The 21,014-nt window shown below is 41.7% G+C and overlaps 1 protein-coding gene across 3 annotated transcripts in view; it reads right to left on the bottom strand.

Annotated features, from left to right (window-relative positions):
• The window catches only part of LOC308096135 (IQ motif and SEC7 domain-containing protein 1-like), a 276,690-nt gene extending 258,579 nt beyond the window's left edge, over positions 1 to 18,111 (bottom strand). For all 3 annotated transcript variants that reach the window (XM_080443434.1, XM_080443432.1, XM_080443433.1), the window contains exon 1: positions 17,668 to 18,111. In XM_080443434.1, coding sequence (XP_080299560.1) covers positions 17,668 to 17,975 — 308 coding nt within the window. In that variant the 5' untranslated portion in view covers positions 17,976 to 18,111. The remainder of the gene's footprint in view (positions 1 to 17,667) is intronic.
• Between the last annotated feature and the right edge of the window lie 2,903 nt (positions 18,112 to 21,014).

Here is a 21,014-nt window from a genome sequence, read left to right as displayed (position 1 = left end):
CTTTCACCAGGACTTAAGGAGTAGTTCACCCAAAACATTACTTATTGTCTCCGCCAGGCCGAAAGGCATGGCGAGAGAGTATGTTTTGCCCCCTGTCCGTCCGTCCGTGTGTCCGTGTGTCCGTCCGTCCGTGTGTCCGTCCGTCCGTGTGTCCGTCATTCTGTCATTTTGTGTACAGCTAATCTCCGGCACCGTTGGCTTGATCGCAGCGAAACTGTGCACACACACTCCCTGGATGCCACAGCAGAACCTCTGCCCCAAATTTTTCAAATTAGCCTTTTATAGCGCCACCAGGAGGCCGCTTTTTGCAAAACACATTTCTTGACAGTACTCCTACAGATCCAAACATCACGCAAATCAGTACACAGTATCTCTATAGTCATGTGATCAACCCAGATCTGTCCAATTTTCCATATTTCATCCTGATTGGCTAAGGTTGGCTTCCAAAGTTTGCAGGATTGCTCCGTTTTCAACAAAATGCCTCAAATCATGAAAGCAGCTTGCGATTCCCGTGAGATTTCACGCGCACATTCCCACTAGGCCGAGGAAGAAATGCCACTTGAAAATGTTCAAATCAGCCTCATGGTGGCGCTATAAATGGACGATTTGTGTTTTTAACTATAACTGCACCGATCTGCATGAAACTTTGCACGCACACTAACTAGAGGCCAAGGAAAAACAACTGACCTGCATTTTTCACATTTGCCTTTCATAGCGCCACCAGGAGGCCGACTTATGTAAAACACATTTTTTGATATTAAGCCTTCAGAATTTATCCAAATTTCACGCACATCGGTACACTTGATCTCTATAGTCATGTGATCACGATGGATCTTTAAAAATGTTCATATTCCATCCTGATTAGCTAACATTGACATCTAAAGTTTGCAGGAGTGGCCCGTTTTGAACAAAATGCCACAAATCATGAATGCAGCGTCCGATTGTGGTGACACTTTGCACGCACATTCGCACTACATTGAAGAACAAATGCCACCCTTTTAACATTGCCCTATTATAGCGCCACCAGGAGGCCAATTTTGCAACACTTTTCTTTTTTATATTACTCCTACAAATTCAAACATCATGCAAATCGGTACACATATAGTCAAGTGATCAAGATGGTTCCGTCCAATTTTTCATATTCCATCCTGATTGGCTAATTCCGAACATTGCTGCCCCACAATAACCTACCTGACCTGGAGACCTGTGCTCCGAGGAGCACTTTTTCTAGTTTTCTATCAATTACACACTCCATGAAGCATTGAATTCATGGAGATTTTTTTTTTTTTTTCTCGCATTCCTAAACCAATAATTTGATGACCTACCGGAGAGACCGCCGGTCATCAAATTGGATTCAATGCTTCATGGGGTGAGAAATTTATGGAAAATAAGTAATTTTTTGGGTGAACTACTCCTTTAATGTTCTAATCCTGACCTTGGCTCAGTGGTACAGAATGCTCTGTCACTAACAGTATGTGCACACACAGTGCACACAGACTGCACACACAAGATAAGAGAGAAGGAACTAGACAAATGAAACGTGACACCTGTGTGAAAGCAGAATGACCAGTTACAGTTATACCAAGAAGTCATTAAATCATTATTATTTACTCTCACCACGTGGACTGTAGAGTTTTCCCCCTCCAGATTATAGTTGTGACCACTACCGTGTGACCAGTGGTGGAAAAAGTACTCACGTGTTTTACTTGAGTAAAAGTATCAATACGGCAATGAATAAATACTCTGTTACAAGTAAAAGTCCGGAACTCCAAATGCGCTTGAGTAAAAGTACAAAAGTATTGGCATCAAAATGTACTTAAAAGTACCAAAAGTAAAAGTGCTCATTATGCAGAATGTCCCATTTCACAAGTTTTCAAATGTATAAAATGTATAAAAAATCTTTAGAAAATAGCAGATCTACAAGCTCACAATGCGTCTTGTGAGCTTGTAGATCTGCTATTTTCAAATGGCCGTAATGTATGTAGGGCTGAAGTGGTTAATGTATGTTTTGTAATAATAATCTAAATCTACAAAGTAACTAGTAACTAAACTTTTCAAATAATTGTAGTGAAGTAAAAAAGTACAATATTTGCCTCTGAGATGTAGTGGAGTAGAAGTAAAAGTACTTAACATTGGAAATACTCCAGTAAAGTAAAACAAATACCTCGAAATTGTACTTAAGTACAGTACTTGAGTAAATGTACTTAGTTACTTTACACCACTGCGTGTGACTTAATGCGAGCCTTGCTTTTTCATCAATTTTCTAAGTATTCTGACAGATCCAATTTGCCTTAGCTATCCTTTCAGAGTCACTGCTGCACATGCGTACATCGTGATGTTGATGCTGACACGTAATGCTGTGCAGCTCTAATAGAATTGGAAGCAACACTTAACACATTAACCGCCAAGACCGTAGTCCTACGGGCCGTTAAATCCAACTGTTAAGCGCCGAGACCGTAGCCCTACGGGCTGTGGTGCTTTTTCCTTTTTTTCGATTTTTTTTTTTTTTCAATTTTCCAGGGGGACCATTTTCAGTGTAACACCACCCGAAATCGACCGGAAGTGCGATCACGTTTTTTGTTTCCCGTCTGCCTTCATTCTAAGTCGTACACAAAAAACCCCTGTAAAAGCTGTACAGGACATGTAGTTTTTCATCCTCGCATTTCCCATGTTAACATAAACGATCAGAACTCAAACATGGCGGCTCCGTTTGACACGCGGTCTCGACGAGTAGACACCAGGACATGTGCCCGTTGTTTACAAACATTGGATCGGGCAATCTAAAGGATTTTAACGGGGCCTATGGCGACCTGAAAAAAACAAAAAACAACAATAAAACCTTGGCACTGGTGAGTACATTATGAGATTAGCCCTTGGCGGTGGATGTGTTAAGGCCTTTGCAGACAGGGTGCGATTTTTCACACGGAAAAAACGGACAATATAATTTTCTTAATGAACACATGGTTCTCAATGACCTCATGCACACCGGCTCCGAATTTACCGTGCGGCGATGCGATGCGGTTTTTTTTCTCCAATCGAACCCAGTTCGATTTGTGCGTCTTTTCGCATGCGGTAAAAACTGATTGACTAATCGCACCCTGTCTGCAAAGGCCTTCAGTACCACACTGCTTAACTTCACATCACGTCCTAAGTGGAGCGGTGCTTCTCAGAGTGAGGTCCAGGGAACAACACTTCTTGAAAATATGCGAACAATTTTGGAATATATTTGAAAACTTTTAAACCCGGCACAAAATATTTTCAGAATGGGGGAGGGGGGGGGGTCTGTGGCCAAATACAGTACATCTTAATGTGGTGGTCCTGGACATGAAAAGGTTTGAGAGACACTTCTGTAGAGCATCGGTTTAGTTTTTTGCTAATGCATTGTTTACACTCCACTTCTTCCACCCAATTCACTGTAACTGACAGACGACTGTTGTGTAAAAAGTGAAGTGAAGGTACAGTACACTGACAGTAATCACTTCTGCTGGGGCCTGGTATCTGTTTCTCTTCCTTTCTTGTATATAAGAGGTAGCTGTAACTTCCAGTCTGATTTTACTGAAGTACTTTTTAACGGCAGTTAAACGAAAATATATCGAAACCGATATCTAGAGCCAATTACCAGCAGGTAGTTTAAATACCATTGACGTCGTCGATGGGGAATCCAAGCTAATAGAAACTGCAGGCTTTCTATTCCTGGAAAGTTAGCATGCTATTATGGGAGACATTGTTCTCACATTGATAAAAAAATGAAATAAAAAATGTGAAATCGTGTTTGCAAAAACATCCTGCTTAACGGTGATGTAACTGGTAGGCGGGTTTCTGAAGTGTCTACAGCCCTCCTCTGACACATAAAATGGTACTACATTATCATGAGCATTAGTGAGGACCACTTACATGAATATGAAAATGGGTGAAGTCGTCCTTTAACCCTGTATCATACTCCGTTGTGCAATGGTGGCATTCAAAAATAGTGAAAATATCTGATCTGCAAGCTCACAACGCGACTTGTAGATTAGCTATTTTCACTATTTATATTGTTTTAACTCATTAAGACCGGGAACACATCTGTGTAACCACTTCTATTTCAATGGCTATTCAAAAATAGCAGATATACAAAGCGCGGCACCGAGTGCCGCGCTTTGAGCTTTGAGCTTATATCTGCTATTTTTGAAAAATCTTGAGAATGTGTGCAAATCTTTTAATATATATATTATTTTTGTTAAGCGAACATTTGTAACTCAAATCTTTGCTTCTGGGGGTCCCTGGAACAAAATATTTTGAGATGGGGGGGTCCGCGGCCAAATAAATCCCCCAAAATCCATTTTGGGGGTCCTTGACATGAAAAAGTTTGAGCACCACTGATATAGAAACATCGTTTTTTTCAGAAAACTACAAAGACATTTGTAGAATCGGCCTCAGGTCTTAATGGGTTAAGTAATCGTAATCAAGGCCAAAGTTTGAAATAACCGGGATATTGATTTGAAGTCACATCGCCCGGCCGTGGTACTTAGTCACGTTCAATCACAACAAGAGGCAACGCGGAGCACGGGGGCCAGCGAGGCTAAAGAGTGTTCGCCCTCTTGTTTTTAACCCATTAAGACCGGGAACGCATCTGTGTCATTTTCAGATTTATTTGGGCTATTCAAAAAATAGCAGATATATACAAGCTCGTAGCGTGGCACTTTTGAAAAATCGTGCAAATCTTTGAATATAATTATGTATTTTTAAAGCGAATATTTGTCACTCAAATCTTTGCTTCTGTGGGGATTCTACAAATGTGTTCTAAATCCTAACAGTTTCTTTTATGAAAAAACTTATGTTGCTATATATATCAGTGTTTCTCAAACTTTTTCATGTCAAGGACCCCCAAAATGATATGTATTTGGACGCGGACCCCCATCTGAGAATATTTTGTCCCAGGGACCCCCAGAAGCAAAGAGTTGAGTTTAAAATGTATATATATATTCAAAGATTTGCACATATTTTCTAAAACAATAAAAAAATTGCGGATCTACAAGCTCGTAGCGCGGCACTCGGTGCCGCGCTACGAGCTTGTATATCTGCTATTTTTGAATAGCCAAAGAAATCAAAAATATGACACAGATGCGTTCCCGGTCTAAACGGGTTAATTTCCTCGGTAGTTATCCGCCTCTCGGCTGTGTGTGTGGGAACCGTGCTGACGCAGCAGCTGAATCGAAGGCAATTTGTACTGTGGGGGTACCTGCTGCTGCAGAGAGACGCTTTCTGAACGGCTGCCACTGCTCTCTGCCAAAGTGTGAGAGTGTTCTGTGTGGATGTTGGCTGTGGCTGCAGATATAGAGGGGCTGAGAGTCAAACGGCTTAAACGCACACGAGGAACCTGTGGTCGGTCGCACGCCTCTTATCATCGGCAACATGTCAGACAACTTCCTATACAGTCCGCTTTCGGAACTCGGCCCCCTGTTCTTTTTCCAAGGGGGAATTTCACTTTGAAAAAATGGTTAAATAACTACAACTTGGCTCTTTGGGAGCAGATAAGGGGTTCGGTGTCTTGCTCAAGGACACTTTGACACTAACCCATGCAGGGGGAGCTGAGCCAGGGATCGAACCGCGTCCATGTCCCAAGTGGCCGCTGTACTGTACCTTGTACCTTCTGAGCCACTGCCTATAACACTTATTCTGTGGTCTTTTTTCATATCTACTCCTTTGTGTGTGCAGTTTGATCAAACAACCCCCCCCCCCCCCCACCTCCTGTATAAGCCCATTCAAATTCAAAGTCCATGTTTTTGACTCATTGAAAACACCCATCCCTGGTTCTGGGGACGGATATTGTCCTTCTTTATGGAGAGAGACCTTCATTATTCGATAATTCATTCTATTCATTTTTTAATTATTTTTTTAATAATGCATAAAAGAAAAAGTAAATAAATAAAAAAGTACAAATAAAACGAATAGAAAATGAAGGTCTTCTTGCCATTCATTTGAAGGAGAATAGCCTATCAGTCGCCAGAAGCAGGGGACGTTCTGTTTTCAATAGATCTGAGGAGTTTGAAGTTGAATTGTGCTTTATACAGGAGGGGGTGTGTTTGATCACATGAATATGAATATGAATATGAAAATGATATTGAATCAACTGGGAAAAAAAACTGTCTGGGGTGCATCGGTGCATGAAAATTATCTGCAAAGTGTTTTTAAAGTAGGACTGGGCGATGGGACTTCAAATCATTATCACGATTTTCTCAAACTTCTGCCTAGATTACAATTAATAAACGAATATTTTTTTAAAAAAAAGGGAATGTGACACCTACTGTAGTAAGCTTGTAGATCGGCTATTTTCACTTTTTATATGCCACCACAACGAAGTATAATACCTGTTTAAGTGGGGAATCAGACTAATAGTCCAGTGGATCGCAACCAGTGGTCCGGGGACCACCAGTGGTCCTTGAGGGGGTTCCAGGGGGTTCCAGGGGGTCCCCAGCCAAATTAATAGTTAGAAACCAAATTGACCTTGTGTCTGTAACTCTGAGAGTGTACAAATGGAACCAAATGGACCCTAACGGGTCCATTTGGTTCCATTTGTACACTCTCAGAGTTAAATGAACACTAATGATGATGGTACAGTGTAGATTGGGACCCCCAAGGAATCAAGATGGTTGAGTCCCTGGTATATCTTCTCAAATGGGGGTCCGTGGGCTAATATGTGTTAATTTGGGGGTACTTAATGCGAAAAAGGTTGAAAACCACTGATTTAGTTGATTATAAAAAATCTAATAGAATGTATTCTATTCTTGTCGATTTGTTGATAAAGTACATGCTGTATTCACCTGTTTCCTAGGCTTTCCACTTCCTGTGTGTTTTCCACTTCCTGTCGATTTGATCCAATGAAATCCAATGAAACTGGTCAGATGACTAATGATATCCAATCAAATCCGACAGGAAGTGGAAAACACACAGCCTAGGAAACAGGTGAATACAAGGAAGAAAAAAAACCTGCTTCTCCATTATTCGACTAACCTACGTGAGTCGGTTACCGGTTCTAAATATCAGTTAAGATATATTTTCGGTTAATTAACCCAGCCCTAAATCAAGCAACTTCTTCTGCCTTTATTTATGGTTTCATAGTAGAGATGGACAGGAAATCAGGGGAGAGAGATGGGGAGAGACATGCAGCAAAGACCGTCCGGGAACGGGACTCGAACCTGCGGTGTGCTGCCTCTAGGCCAGGTCCGGGCCAAAAGTGAAGGGTTTCTGATGTGTTGTTTAGACAGGACCGTTGACAGACAGGAAGAGGGAAGTGGGACAGGAAGAGGGCAGAGGAAGGGGAAGGACATTCCGGTCCAACATTCCGTATCTCATCAGAGAGACAGACAGACACCTCCACTTCACTTAAAGCAGCAGTGCTGCAAAGCAGCAGTATTCTCCACCTTTTCTCATTTCAAGGACCCCCAGTTTGATATGCAGTAAGGCCACGGACCCCCATTTGATCTAATTATTGTATCTCTGGGACTCCAATATACATAAAAATCATCAGAGTTTATTTAAAGCACTTAAAAAGGGATAGTTCACCCCCAAAATGACTTTTTCTATCGATTAGTCACCCCATGGAGACTTGAATTCATGGATTTTTTTTTAGTTTTTGTCACATTCCTAAGCCCTTAACATGATGACCGACAGCGGTTCCGGTAGGAGACACACAAGAGTCTCCTTTGTGTCTCCTACCGGAACCGCTGCCTACCGGTCCGCTGGTCATCAAATTATTATGCACGCCATCACTTGCCAACAAGAACTGATCTTCAAGCTAACATAACGCATCACATTGCATCGCAAAATTCGTGGTTTGCCAAAAATGTCAATAGAACGTCCATACTCCACATTTTTTATGGATGTTGCTCAAACCTCTACAATGTTATGTTAGTATCATTCATTATAAAACAAGACCAGGAGACCTGGTTCTGCCAGACCCAGACTTCACATGACGTGTCAGCCTGTGTCTATGCCCATGTATGGACGAAAGGGGGACAGACTTTTATGGCTGGGGCCTAAGGACAAAGTGACCAAAAGCTGTTTTTTGCCCATGTATGGAGAAAACAGGTACAAAACATGCCCATGTATGGACGAAAGGGGGACAGACTTTTATGGCTGGGGCCTGAGGACAAAGTGACCATGCCCATGTATGGACGAAACAGGTACAAAGCCTCATGTAAGCCAGACCCCCTGGGTCCGGCAGAAATATATATCAAAACCCAGATACTGCAAATCCAAAACACACAGTACTACAAAGTCCACTTAGTGGTTTAAAGACTGCTGTATCAAAACAGTGATTTCAAATGAATGATTCCACACAAATCAAATAAGGCCTATAATTTGCATAAGTCGCATATTTGATACATTAGGACTATTTGTCCTAATATCTCTATTTGAACGTCTGTTTGCTCAAGCAAGAACCCCTAAACATTTCTTCATCCACAAAACAGAGCGGCATAGTGTGATGTATTAGCCTCAGTCAACAACATCAAACCACATTATGAAACTCAAGCCAGATCAGCATAATTCCCTTCCAGTTTACCGGATTTAATCAGATTTCCTGGAGATAGCACATAGCACAGTGAAACAAAGGGCCAAAAAAACTGCAGCACAATAGACACATAATAACAGATTAGGGGCAGATTGTCGGATCAGTGTTTCCAACGGGACTAAACACCCATTCTGTAACATTCGTTTTCCATCAACAACGTTGAACGCGCAGAGAGAGAGGAGTGCTGTGTGGCTTTCACAAAAACACAAGCCCACCCGCTGTTCTCTCCAGCACCTGAGCACTGTCTGCACACACACTTTATGAAACCCCTCTGAACACTATTGCATTAACCCATTTAGACCGGGAAGGAATTTTTTAGATTTCTATGGCTATTAAAAAATATCAGATATACAAGCTCATAGCGCTGCGCTTGTAGATCTGCTATTTTTTGAAAAATCGTGACATTTTGTGCAAATCTTTGAATATTATATGAATTTTTAAAGCAAACATTTGTAACTGAAATCTTTGCTTCTGGAGATTCTACAAATGTCTTCTAAATCCTACAGTTTTTTGAAAAACGTATGTTTCTTTCTATATCAGTGGTTCTCAAACTTTTTCATGTTAAGGAAACCCCCAAATTATATGTATTTGGCCGCGCGCGGACCCCCATCTCGAAATATATAGTTCCAGGGACCCCCATGAAGCAAAGATTTTTTTGAAAATCGTGATTTGTTTTTGCAAATCTTTGAATATATATTTTTTTAAAGCGAACATTTAAAAAATATATATATTCAAAGATTTGCAAAAACAAATCACGATTTTTTTAAAATATTGCAGATCTACAAGCTCATAGCGCGGCACTCGGTGCCGCGCTATGAGCTTGTATATCTGCTATTTTTGAATAGCCAAAGTATAAAATATGGATAAAGTGGTTACACCGATGCGTTCCCGGTCTTAATGGGTTAACTATTACAGAGAGAAGGTAGAGTGCATTTATATGACCCACTCCACACTAAATGGATGGCCCTCTCTCTAACCAGATCATTTATTGGCCCCGCCCGTTGTTCATTCAAAACCGCGTGTGAACGTGGCGAACTGGTTCCGAACCAAACGACTGAAACGTCTTTGTTTTGACTTATACGAGCTCACATTACACCGTTAATGGGAGGCGGTTCTGGGGGTTTACTGTGATTTGTTACGTTGTCCATCCATATTTCATTAGCCCACGACAACAAGCACTTTTCTTTCATGTTTGTTTACACTCAATGGGCTTCATACTGAATTTAAATGGCTGCTTTGACAAGTTCACACCGGGGCCCCCTCTCAGTTTATCCCTAACTAACACCAGCAATAACTCGCCTGAAAGAGAATGCTACGCACACCCCAAACTATAATTTTCCATTTCCCATGGCTTCTAAACATCGTGACAGCAACAATGAACGACCAGTGGACCTGCGTTAGCACAGTGCAAGGCTGCAATTAATTAACCGAGTGCTTTGTTGCACCAAGTGCTTTGTTGCAGGGTCGTACAGTACAGTTAAGTTAAGTACATTTCTCCTAATATTGTTCGGCTGTGGATCTCACTTTAGATAGCGCTTCACTAGCCTACATATTCACAAGCTTAAGACCAGACTGTGCAGAGAATTAACACACTTTGTTATCTCTCCACTTCAGTCGCCACATCAGCATTGCAAACATTTCTTTTACAATCAGTTTGGCTGTACGGGCCACTGGCTGGGACAGGACCTGAATGCTAAATATGGGTTCAGGGAGATGCATCCTCTGAGATAAGGAATAAAAGTGCTTGCAAATCAAGTCTCATGCAACACAATAAAGACCCTGTATAGTATGTGCCTGTTCTTATAAAAGGTCACATTTTCATTGTAAACCACATTTAAGCTGGTTACTGTAGTGTTTAGGTGGACATTTACATCAGAAGTTCACTTTCACTGTGAATTACACGTAATTCAAATCCACTCCGGTAATAGGAAGTCCGTTAATAACTTCCTACTGTACCATTTAAATAAGAAACACTTTGGTCTCACGCGTTTTGTATAAATTGCATTATCTTTCACTTAACTCCAAAGTAGGCTTGAAAGGATAATAGTCACAGCACTGACGGTGCACACACGCGCACACACGCACGCACACACACACACAAATACCGTAGCATTAGTGGGCTCTGCTCTCTCTGTGGAAACTGCACACAGTCAGCACAAACACTTTGAGACTAGAGAGCTGACAAGGCACAGCGTTCAGGAGATACAATGACAAGGAGCTGATTCTCGGTCTGATTTTATTCCTTTGTCTTTGAGTGTGCGACATACATACTGAACACTTTCTCTCTTCAGGTCTTACAACAAAGTGTGTGTGTGTGTGTGTGTGTGTGTGTGTGTGTGTGTGTGTGTGTGTGTGTGTGTGAACAATGGAAGCAGATGGCGGCGTGCTCACTAAAGAGAGACCTGTAGGAGCTCGGATATTTGATATTTAACCAGATGTTGTTAACCATATGCTTAATGTCGTTTTAAACAAGCATTAGAGGCCATTTGGACTAAATCAAATCACCGAACACAAAATCACAATAGTTTTTTTTAACTAAAAACCTTGATATCGATATCATAACAATAATATTGTATTGTGAAGATAATAGCCATTGTATTTCTTTTTTTTTAAATGCTAAAATACCCGATCTACAAGCTCACACGGCCATGAGCTTGTCGATTGGCTATTTTGAAAGAATTTAAGGAAATATGTAACTTTGCCCTATGTTTACATAAAACAATAAATATGTTATTTTACCAATCATTTCTCTCTAAGTCTCTATATATCAGCAGTTGTCAGCCATTGGAGTAGTATGGTGGGATGTTTTTGGGCAACCCTAACAAACAGTGAAAACAGCAGAATACAGCCAGAGAGCAATGCGTTTCTACAGGTAAACACCACCACACTACTCTAGTGGCTGATAACTGCTGCTATAGAGGGAAATTATTGGTACAAAAAACCCCAACATATTTACTGTTTAGTTATATAAACACATGCAGGGCAAAGTTACATACCATGCCTTTAACCGATTAAAACGACACTTACGCCATATCATATTACAATATTCAAAACCCGGTCTTATATCACGATATCGATGCAATATTGAAATATTGCCCATGCCTGTTCTTTCTGCTGACCAGAACCTGTTAGTGGGGGGCCGGGGGGGTCATCTAATTGGAAGGGGTTTATAGATCCAACATGTACAGGGGATGATTTCCAATAGCGGTTACCTTGTGACAATGCTGCCCGTGGGAATCTGTGCTGCAGAACAACGCACAGAGAAAAGCTGTTGACTTGGGGCGGGGGGGAGAAAGAAAGAAAAAAGAAACGAACACGTCTATTATTTGTGATGCCGGCGCCTCTGTCTCTCTGCTGCTGCTGTTGTTGAGAGGGATAGCAGGACAGGACGTCCACTTTGCACTTTGTAGAGACAACCCGGAGGAGATAACAGGGGTCTGCAGCAAAACCGTTTGTCCATCACTGAGAGGTAGATTTCTATACGTTTTATCTCTCTCTCCTCTGCAAAGTGCCTCACACAGGTTTCCAAAGGCATGAGGAGGAAGCAACAGGGGATTACTAAATAAATGCAGCTTCAGAGTGAAAGAAGATATTGGTCTGGGATATTAAACCGCTTAAACCTTCCGTTCTTAAGGTCCTTACACACCGGCGAATATGCGAATATACGCAAAATTCGGACTCGTTCCGAATAATTAAAAGATGCTTTTTCGCTTCGCGATGTGGACGCTTGCATTGACTTTATAAGGTTTTAAAAAAAAACGTATTTATTCGCCTGAAGAATTCGCCCCGGTGTGTAAGGACCTTTAGAGTAACAGACTTGAGTTACAAGTGTACTTGAATCTAGGCCTGTCACAAGTATTACACAATCGATGATGAGAGATGAGATGATCGCAATTATTCGTCATAATTGTTTCCATGTTAAAAAATGTTCACACATTTTCAAATATAAAAAAAAAAGCAGAAATAGCAGATCTACAAGTTAAAACGTGTCACTTTGTGACGCGTTTTAATCTTGTAGATCGGCTATTTCTGCTATTTTAACTGGTATAAAATTATTAAATATGTCGATAATTTCTTTGTATAGTTTGTCATATCTGCCCGGTGCAATCTTTGATTACGAAGCCTAAAAGGCTTCATATGTTCCAACGTTCAATGCCAAACATTAAATTAAATCGTTAATCGCAATTATTTGAGTGACAATTAATCGTCAACTTAAATGTGTAACCCTGACAGCCCTACCTTGAATCGCTTTTTCCCCCATCTACACCAAATCTCTAATGTTCCCCTCAGCATATAGATGCTGGGGTTCAAGTGGTTAAACAACAAAAACTATATACTTAGTTGATCATAGTCCCACAAGGCTCTATACTAGGGGTGTAACGATACGTTTTAACAACGATTCGATACGTATCACGATACTTGGTTGTCGATACGATACATGAACGATACAGGTTAATTTAGAACGATACGATACGTTTCGATTCAGCGATTTAGTCGATACGATACATGAACGATACAGGACAGGTTAATTTAGAACGATACGATTCGATTCAATGATTTAAAATCGATATAGTAACTATTTATTTACCCAAAAATTCTGTGTGAAAAATAAATACCTGGATACTGGATATAAACCCCTCTTTCTCTTTTCTTCTTCTTAAAAGTACTTAGTATTGATATAATTGATTATTTGCATTGCAGAACGATTCGATACGATTATTTGCATTGCAAAACGATTCGATACGATTCAAAGTCAAACGATACGATATTTAGCTGTAGAGCGGCAAAAGGAGAGGCCTTAGTATAGAGTCTATACTAAGGCCTCTCCTTTTGCCGCTCTACACTTCTTCGCTGAAAATAGCCGATCTACAAGCTCACAGTGCGTCAGGTTGTTGCGAGCTTGTCGATCTTCTATTTTCGGCGAACGTTTGCCTCAGAATAGGGCTACGGCTAGGATTCAAGTGGTTAAAAAAACAAATCAAAGGCAATGTCACTTTCGATAACACCGCAGTATATCTCATACAACCATCTCCATGGTTGTGTTAGATGATGGTTTAGTGATTCATGCAAATGATGGAAACACTTCTGTTACCTGTCCTGCATTCACCTCACCTTTAAAAGAGACCTATAAGCTCTAGTCATTATTTTATATTTTGGGCTATTCAAAAATAGCAGATATACAAGCTCATAGCGCGGCACCGAGTGCCGCACTATGAGCTGGTAGATCTGCTATTTTTGAAACATCTTGAAAATTTGAGCAAATCTTTGAACATTTTAAAAATGAAAATTTTTAACTCTATTCTTTGCTTCTGGGGGTCCCTGGAACAACATGTTTTGAGATGGGGGTCCGCTGCCAAATACATATCATTTTGGGGGTGACATGGAAAAGTTTGGAGCACCACTGATATAGCAACATAAGTTTTTTCCAAAAAACAAAGGTTTGCATAAAAGTTGGATTAAACAGAAACTAATCTGTTAAAAAGAAAACAGCAGAAATAAACCCATGCACTGTGTGCTTGTGAAGACAACAAGGCAAATAATGGACGTGCACCGTGTTCTCCCACGCACTCTCTTTTTTTCCTCAACATCTCCAGGCCTGAACTCATCTCGCCCTGGATTACAAGACGTACTGTAGCCTCTGTGTGAGTTTCAAGTGCATACTCTTTACAATCTCATTTTCCTCAGTGTCAAAATGTCCTTGTACCGGCGTCTACAAAACAGCATTGGTTTCTCTTCTGAGGACATTGCATTGCTTTCAAAATGTCTTTCCCCCCCCCCCACTTACATGGTATTTAACCCATTTCAACCGGGAAAGAATCGGTGTCATTTTTTGATTTCTTTGGCTATTAAAAAATAGAGAGTGCCGCACTAAGAGCTTGTAGATCTGCTATTTTTTAAAAATCGTGAAAATGTGTTTTAACATTAAAACGAACATTTGTAAAATATTTTGTTCCGGGGACGTCCAGAAGCAAAGATTTGAGTTCAAAATGTTTCAAAAACATATATGTATGTATGTTCAAGATATAAAAAAATAGCATATCTACAAGCCGCGCTACAAGCTTGTATATCTGCTATTTTTGAATATCCCAAAGTATAAAATAATGGTTGAAGAAAAAAATCTAAAATGACACAGTAGCCTATGCGTTCCCGGTCTTAATGGGTTAAAATTCGGTACCAGCCATAAAATCCACTTTACATTAATAAACCGCTGTCATATTTGATCAAGTTCACACAGCTCAGTAAACCCTCTCTCTCTCTCTCTCTCTCGCCAAGCTACAGTATGCTGGAGCGAGGTGGTTGAGAAATGATATAAAGACTTGTCTGTGTGACCATGATGGGGGGAGATCATCCTGATATTACGTTATAGGAAGATGAAAACACAGGCCATCATTCAGAATCATTCCACTGTCTGTCTCCCCCCCACCCCACCCACCCCCGAGGTGAGGATTTACACAGGGAAGCGTGCTAAAGGTCAGCGTCAGGAGTGTAATCTCAGGGTTCATGGTTTATCCCCGCAAGCAAAGACAAACTACTGTCCATGAGTCATCATCTGGAATGATTTGCTGCCACCGGGCTTAGCGCTGTTAACACCCACACACCCTGCCTGGTACAACGCAGGTCACACGCGGTCAGGGGACCACACACACACACACACACACACACACACACACACACGTTTGTATCGCTATACTTGCGAGGACATCGACATGATTAAGACGACAATTTCATAAATGCCATTTCTATTCCATTTGTAACCCTAAACCCTACAGCGTCGTCATGTACCGAAAAAAAAGCTGATCTGGCACAACTCGTATTATTTTCGGTGTGGGAGACAAGAAAAAAAGTATATCAGGCATATAATTCTAACCCCAACGCCCTAAAGCTAACCTAAATCATATAAAACCACAATTTATCTTATGAGTGACCAGGAAAATAGTCATCAAAATTCTACTGTACTTATGGGAACAAGCACACACACACACACGCGCGCACACACACACACACACACACACACACACACACACACACACAAACAATCAAAGGTTAAGCCGGTGCTGGATGCCACAGTGAGATAGTGCTAAAGGAGAGTGGATTGGAAGCTCAGCATCAGGGCAACAGAGGGTATGATGGTATGTCTATGTGTGGGTGGGGACTATCGTAGCCTTGCTGTGACCCCAGATATGATGCTCAATTACCCCTGCCTGGCCCGGCCTTTGCCTTGCCCTGCCCTGTCCTGTCCTGGGTGCTAGAAGCCCCGTTCGTAGCCTGCAGATAGGACCGGCAATAAAAGACATTAAAAATTGAAACGTACGGAAGAAATGGCATAATTGATCTGTCCGGACTCCTACTCCCGGAGATTTATGTGCCGACCGTGCATATGATGAAAACCCACTTCCAAAGTCTTTCTGGCCGTGCTGCTGAGGCCAGCATTGGCATGGCTCCTCAAGCCTTCAGTCTGCACAAGTTAACAGCTGCACCCTAAAGACTAAGAGGACCTGACAAGCGCTACCGGGCTCTCTGTGAAACTAATGAAAAAACAGAGTTTTGCGCGATGATGACAATGCAGAAAAAAAATCACTGTGATCACAGAGACGTTCTCCACCCTCACACTCTCTACATGTTGGTACAGCTTACAACACTGGGCTGCCTATCGGGGTGTTGGAAACGATTGTACTGTCTGTGTTCCGCCATATCTGTTTGTTTAGCTGGATGGTTCAAATAGAACGAGCAACAAGGTTTTTTAGCCTCATTTGGGTTCATCATCGTCGCCCTACTGTAGCCAGCAGAGTCTCTTGCATGCTTTACTAAAACCACAAACAAATTGGACAGGGCTCAAACAGAAAGATAGAAATAATTAACTGGAAAACGTATTAAAGCAACTGTGGTCCCTATTTGGCGTGCACTGAAGACAGGTGCTCAAGTCAAACACACAGCAGTGGTTTCCAAAATGGCATGGGTTTTAAAAGCTGTTTGCAGGGCTACTACTTGGCAGTGTCTTAATAAAAACACTAACCAGTCAATCAATGTGCAGAACAGCCATCCAGAGGAGGACTATATATATCAGCATAAAAGGCACAGGAGGAATAACCAGCAAAACAGATCATCAGACTGTTTTAAGTAGCACAAATGCATGTGGTGATGAACTTTCTATATTGTAGCTATACGTATACAGCAGCAATAGCCTTGGATCAAGACTGTCATTGTATGTATTTTATCGATCTTTTTGATATTTGCATATCTATGATCAAGTAAAAGTCAGACTTGGTCAAATACATCTATGATAGTGTTGCTCCAAGGCTACAGTAGCACACTGATTCAGTAGGCGCTAATATCCACACCAACATTTCCAGTGGAGTCGGAGGAACCCCAAGTTGAGACATGTGTGAGGGCAAACATAACACAAGTCAGAGGCTGTTCATTCATCATAATAGAAAACATTACTATAGGCAGTGGCGTAAAGTAACTAAGTACACGTACTCAAGTACCTTACTTAAGTACACAGTTTGAGGTACTTTCACTTTACTGGAGTATTTCAATTTTTCTACACTTTGACTTCTACTCCATCTCAGAGGGAAATATTGTACTTTTACTCCACCACAATTACTTGAAAGACTTTAGTTACTAGTTACTTTGTGGATTTTGACTATTTAATATTACAAAACATACATTGACCACTTCAGCGCTATCTAAACTTATTGGCTATTTGAAAATAGCCGATCTACATGCTCACAATGCAATGCATTAGTGAGCTTGTAGATCTGCTATTTTCAAAAAGATTTGTATACATTTTAGAATGTTTTCTACATTGCAGTGTTGATACTTTTACTTAAGTAAAATATTTTAGTACTTTTTCCACCACTGACTATAGCCCATTAAGTCCTGTAACGCATCTGTGTCACTTTAGATTTCTTTGGCTATTCAAAAATAGCAGATATACAAGCTCATAGCGCGGCACCGAGTGCCGCGCTATGAGCTTGTAGATCTGCTATTTTTTGAAAAATCTTGAAAAAGTTTTTTTTTTTTATGTTTTAAAAAAACTGTTAGGATTTAGATTTTTTTTTAAAGAATCGCCACAGGTCTTAATGGGATAGGCTACAATCATCATGTCTTACTTTTCCTGGTTGACGTTCTCTCTGATCGCGCCCAGGGGCTTGGGGCTGTTGCTGGCGCCCTGAGGCTGCAGCCGGCTGCAGGTGGCCAGGTGCCGCTGGAGCTGCTCCTTCAGACAGCCGTTCTCCAGCTCCAGCTCCTCGATCCGCCGCGGGTACCGCTCCTTCAGACAGCCGTTCTCCTGCTCCAGCTCCTCGATGCGGCTCCTCTGGCGCTCCAGCAGCTCCTGCTGCGTCTCGATGATGTTGTTGAGCTCCTTCAGGTACTCCGCGGCCCTGCTCGGGTTCTCCGTCGGACTTTCCATCATCATCTCCTCCTCCTCCTCCGGATCCGGGCTGATCGAGCTCCTCGATCTCCCGGATACACCGACCACCACCACCACCACCAGGGTTGTTGTTGGAAGCTTTTTCTGGTTCTTCTCGTGTTTAGATCGCAGAACGCAGAAGGTGTGTTATTCCTCCCAACCCAACCCAACCCAACCCAACCCAACCCCAGAATTGATTATCTACGCGCGACAATCAATTCATAATAACGGTGATTTTGACCGTTTGCGCCTCGCCATTGTTGGCTCAAGATCGGTGAAGTATCCCCCCGACCAGACCATCCGGTGGTGTTGATGGTGTCCAACAGAACAGTATAGATCCCACACAGACAGATCCTCCTCCCCGGTGGTGTTGGGGTTCAACAACAGGACAGTTAGATCCTGGTGGTGTCCAACAAAACAGTAGATCCCACACAGACAGACAGATCCTCCCGGTGGTGTTGCTTGGTGTCCAACAGAACAGTAGAGAGATCCCACACACACACACACAGCGCACAACCCGGGTTCAGACGGACTCTCTGAACTGCACGATAAATGTCATCCTGATCCTCCTCACGCGTCCGGATCAATGCCAGTCAACAGCGTCCTGGAATGTGTGTGTGTGAGTGAGTGAGTGTGTGTGTGTGGGGAGGGGCGTGTGTGTGTGTGTGTGTGTGTGTGTGTGTGTGTGTGTGTGTGTGTGTGTGTGTGTGTGTTATGAAGTGCCTGTGCCTGTGGGGTGACATTGTGTCCCTCTCTCTCCTCTCATCTCTCCATGCGGCTCTCGTGACTTTTGGTAAACAGACTGTCTGTCGGCTGGCTTGTCAAGTGGGCGGGGCTTTCAAGTTTTATGAATCTGCAGGGCGCATTGGACGCGCGCGCTGCGTGCCTGGCGGCGACGCACGTGCGTGATAATAATCACCATAATAATAATAATGATAATGGTTATTTGTTATAGAAATGTTATCTTGAGCTTCAGCTGAGAGAGTACAACATTGTTTTACCTTCCCTATGGCAGCTGCTGCGCTCTGATCCAGTTTTAATCCATTTTATCTCAGTTCAAGGAAACGCCAGCACCGTCTCTCTCTCTCTCTCTCTCTCTCTCTCTCTCTCTCTCTCTCTCTCTCTCTCTCTTACATAGCCATGTATTAAAGCATTTATTTTCTTATAACATTATTTCAATTAGAGTATTTGATCATATTGATACAGATCACTGTCTGCTTTTAATGACATTGTTTAATAGTGACCGTCCGATTTGTGTTTATATTGACAGAGATGCATAGACAAGCATGACCATATGTTGGTACATATCTGTCAAATGGATACAACACAATTGTGGTCCAACATTGTGGTCCTTTGAGTGCAAATGTGTGTAAAATTGAGTGCCATGGGCGGGGGGGGGGGTAGCATCACAAAATATTTTGATCACAAAATATTTTGTTCCACAGACATACAGAAGAGAAAAATAACAAATTCATACAATTTCAACTAGACAAGTTAAATAGCAAAGAACACCATGGGTATAGAGGCTATTATGTAAAAGGTCAAGAAACACAGAATTTCCTCCTTTGACAACAAAAGTGCTCTCAAGACTGTTGCTATAATAGAGCCCTCATTCAATGCCATTTTGACAATGCTTGCAGCTCTTGGTTCTCCAACATTCTCAATGTCACTCAAAACTAAGCTTCAGACAGACCACCCACAACAAACTGATTCGACCACTAACAACACACTTTGCCAGTCTGGGACTCTGTGATGGCTCAGGGTAGAAGACAGGGTTAAGCAAACAATGGAGATATAGTCAAAGAGACAGTGCCCTCAATAACCTCATAACTTCTCCAAAGTGAGTGACACCCAACAGCCACAATACTAGAGGGAGCGACAACGATATGGTATATTACCCAAATATAGAACAAACATGGGAAAATTCTCATTGTACTACTCTGCTACCAGAATGTGAAATAAATGCCCTGACACACCATCCATTAAAAGATGTAAAACACTGGTTTCTTTCAGTTCAAAGCTGGCCTGAAAAAGCATCTATCAGGAGACAAGGGGAGATGAATGCAATTTTTTCCCCTCCTTTGTAGTGTTTGTATTTGTTGATGATGTATTATTGTTTATGCTATGTTGATGAATTGAACACATAGGACCGCAATGGAAACAAGTCCCCAGGACTGTTTTTGTGTTATCCTTGTGTCTGACCGTACCACGTTATGTTTACACGTAGGCCTACTCTGCACATTATTACTTCACACATTATTTCATGAGAGACTTTAGGCTATGTTGCTGTGAAATGATGCAATAATATTATATTCATAGTGTTGCCTCGTCACTGAAGCACCATGCGCGCAAACTCACGCACACACACAGTGTGTGTGTGTGTGTGTGTGTGTGTGTGTGTGTGTGTGTGTGTGTGTGTTTCCAGTGGTGTAAAGTAACTAAGTACACATTTACTCAAGTACTTTTACTTGTAACAGAGTAGGCTACTATAGCAACTAGATTGCAGTATTGATACTTTTACTTAAGTAAAACATTTGAGTACTTTTTCCACCACTGTAGCTAGGCTATGAAATGATGCAATAATATTATATTCATAGTGTTGCCTCCTCACTGAAGCACGTGCGCGCGAACTCACGCACACTGTGTGTGTGTGTGTGTGTGTGTGTGTGTGTGTGCACGCGCGCGTCGCCCATGCACACACACACACACCAAGTTTTTATTTTTAGCATTAGCCTTTCTAATTAGTAAATAAGCAACATGACTCGCCAGTCTCCACCTGGCCTGACTTGGGGCTGGTGGTGTCAAGCAAAAACCGTAAATAGAATCAAATAAATATTACTGGCTGCCTACTATATCAATGTAACTATGTTATTGTAAATATATAGGAAGAAATGTAAAGAAAACCCACCTCTTGACGCTGAAAAGGGTCATTATGTTCACAGATGAGTCGATGACGCAGGTGTCAGGAGAAATGAAAAGTGCGGGAACCTGACAGCCAGGGGAGTTCTGTGGTCACGTGGTCACACCATGGTCTCAGACCAGAGG

Source organism: Gymnoscopelus braueri (assembly GCF_963280865.1).
Source record: "Gymnoscopelus braueri genome assembly, chromosome: 12".
NCBI classification, from domain to species: domain Eukaryota; kingdom Metazoa; phylum Chordata; class Actinopteri; order Myctophiformes; family Myctophidae; genus Gymnoscopelus; species Gymnoscopelus braueri.
Note: the sequence above shows the minus strand (reverse complement) of the source record. Positions and strands in the feature narration are given on the sequence as shown.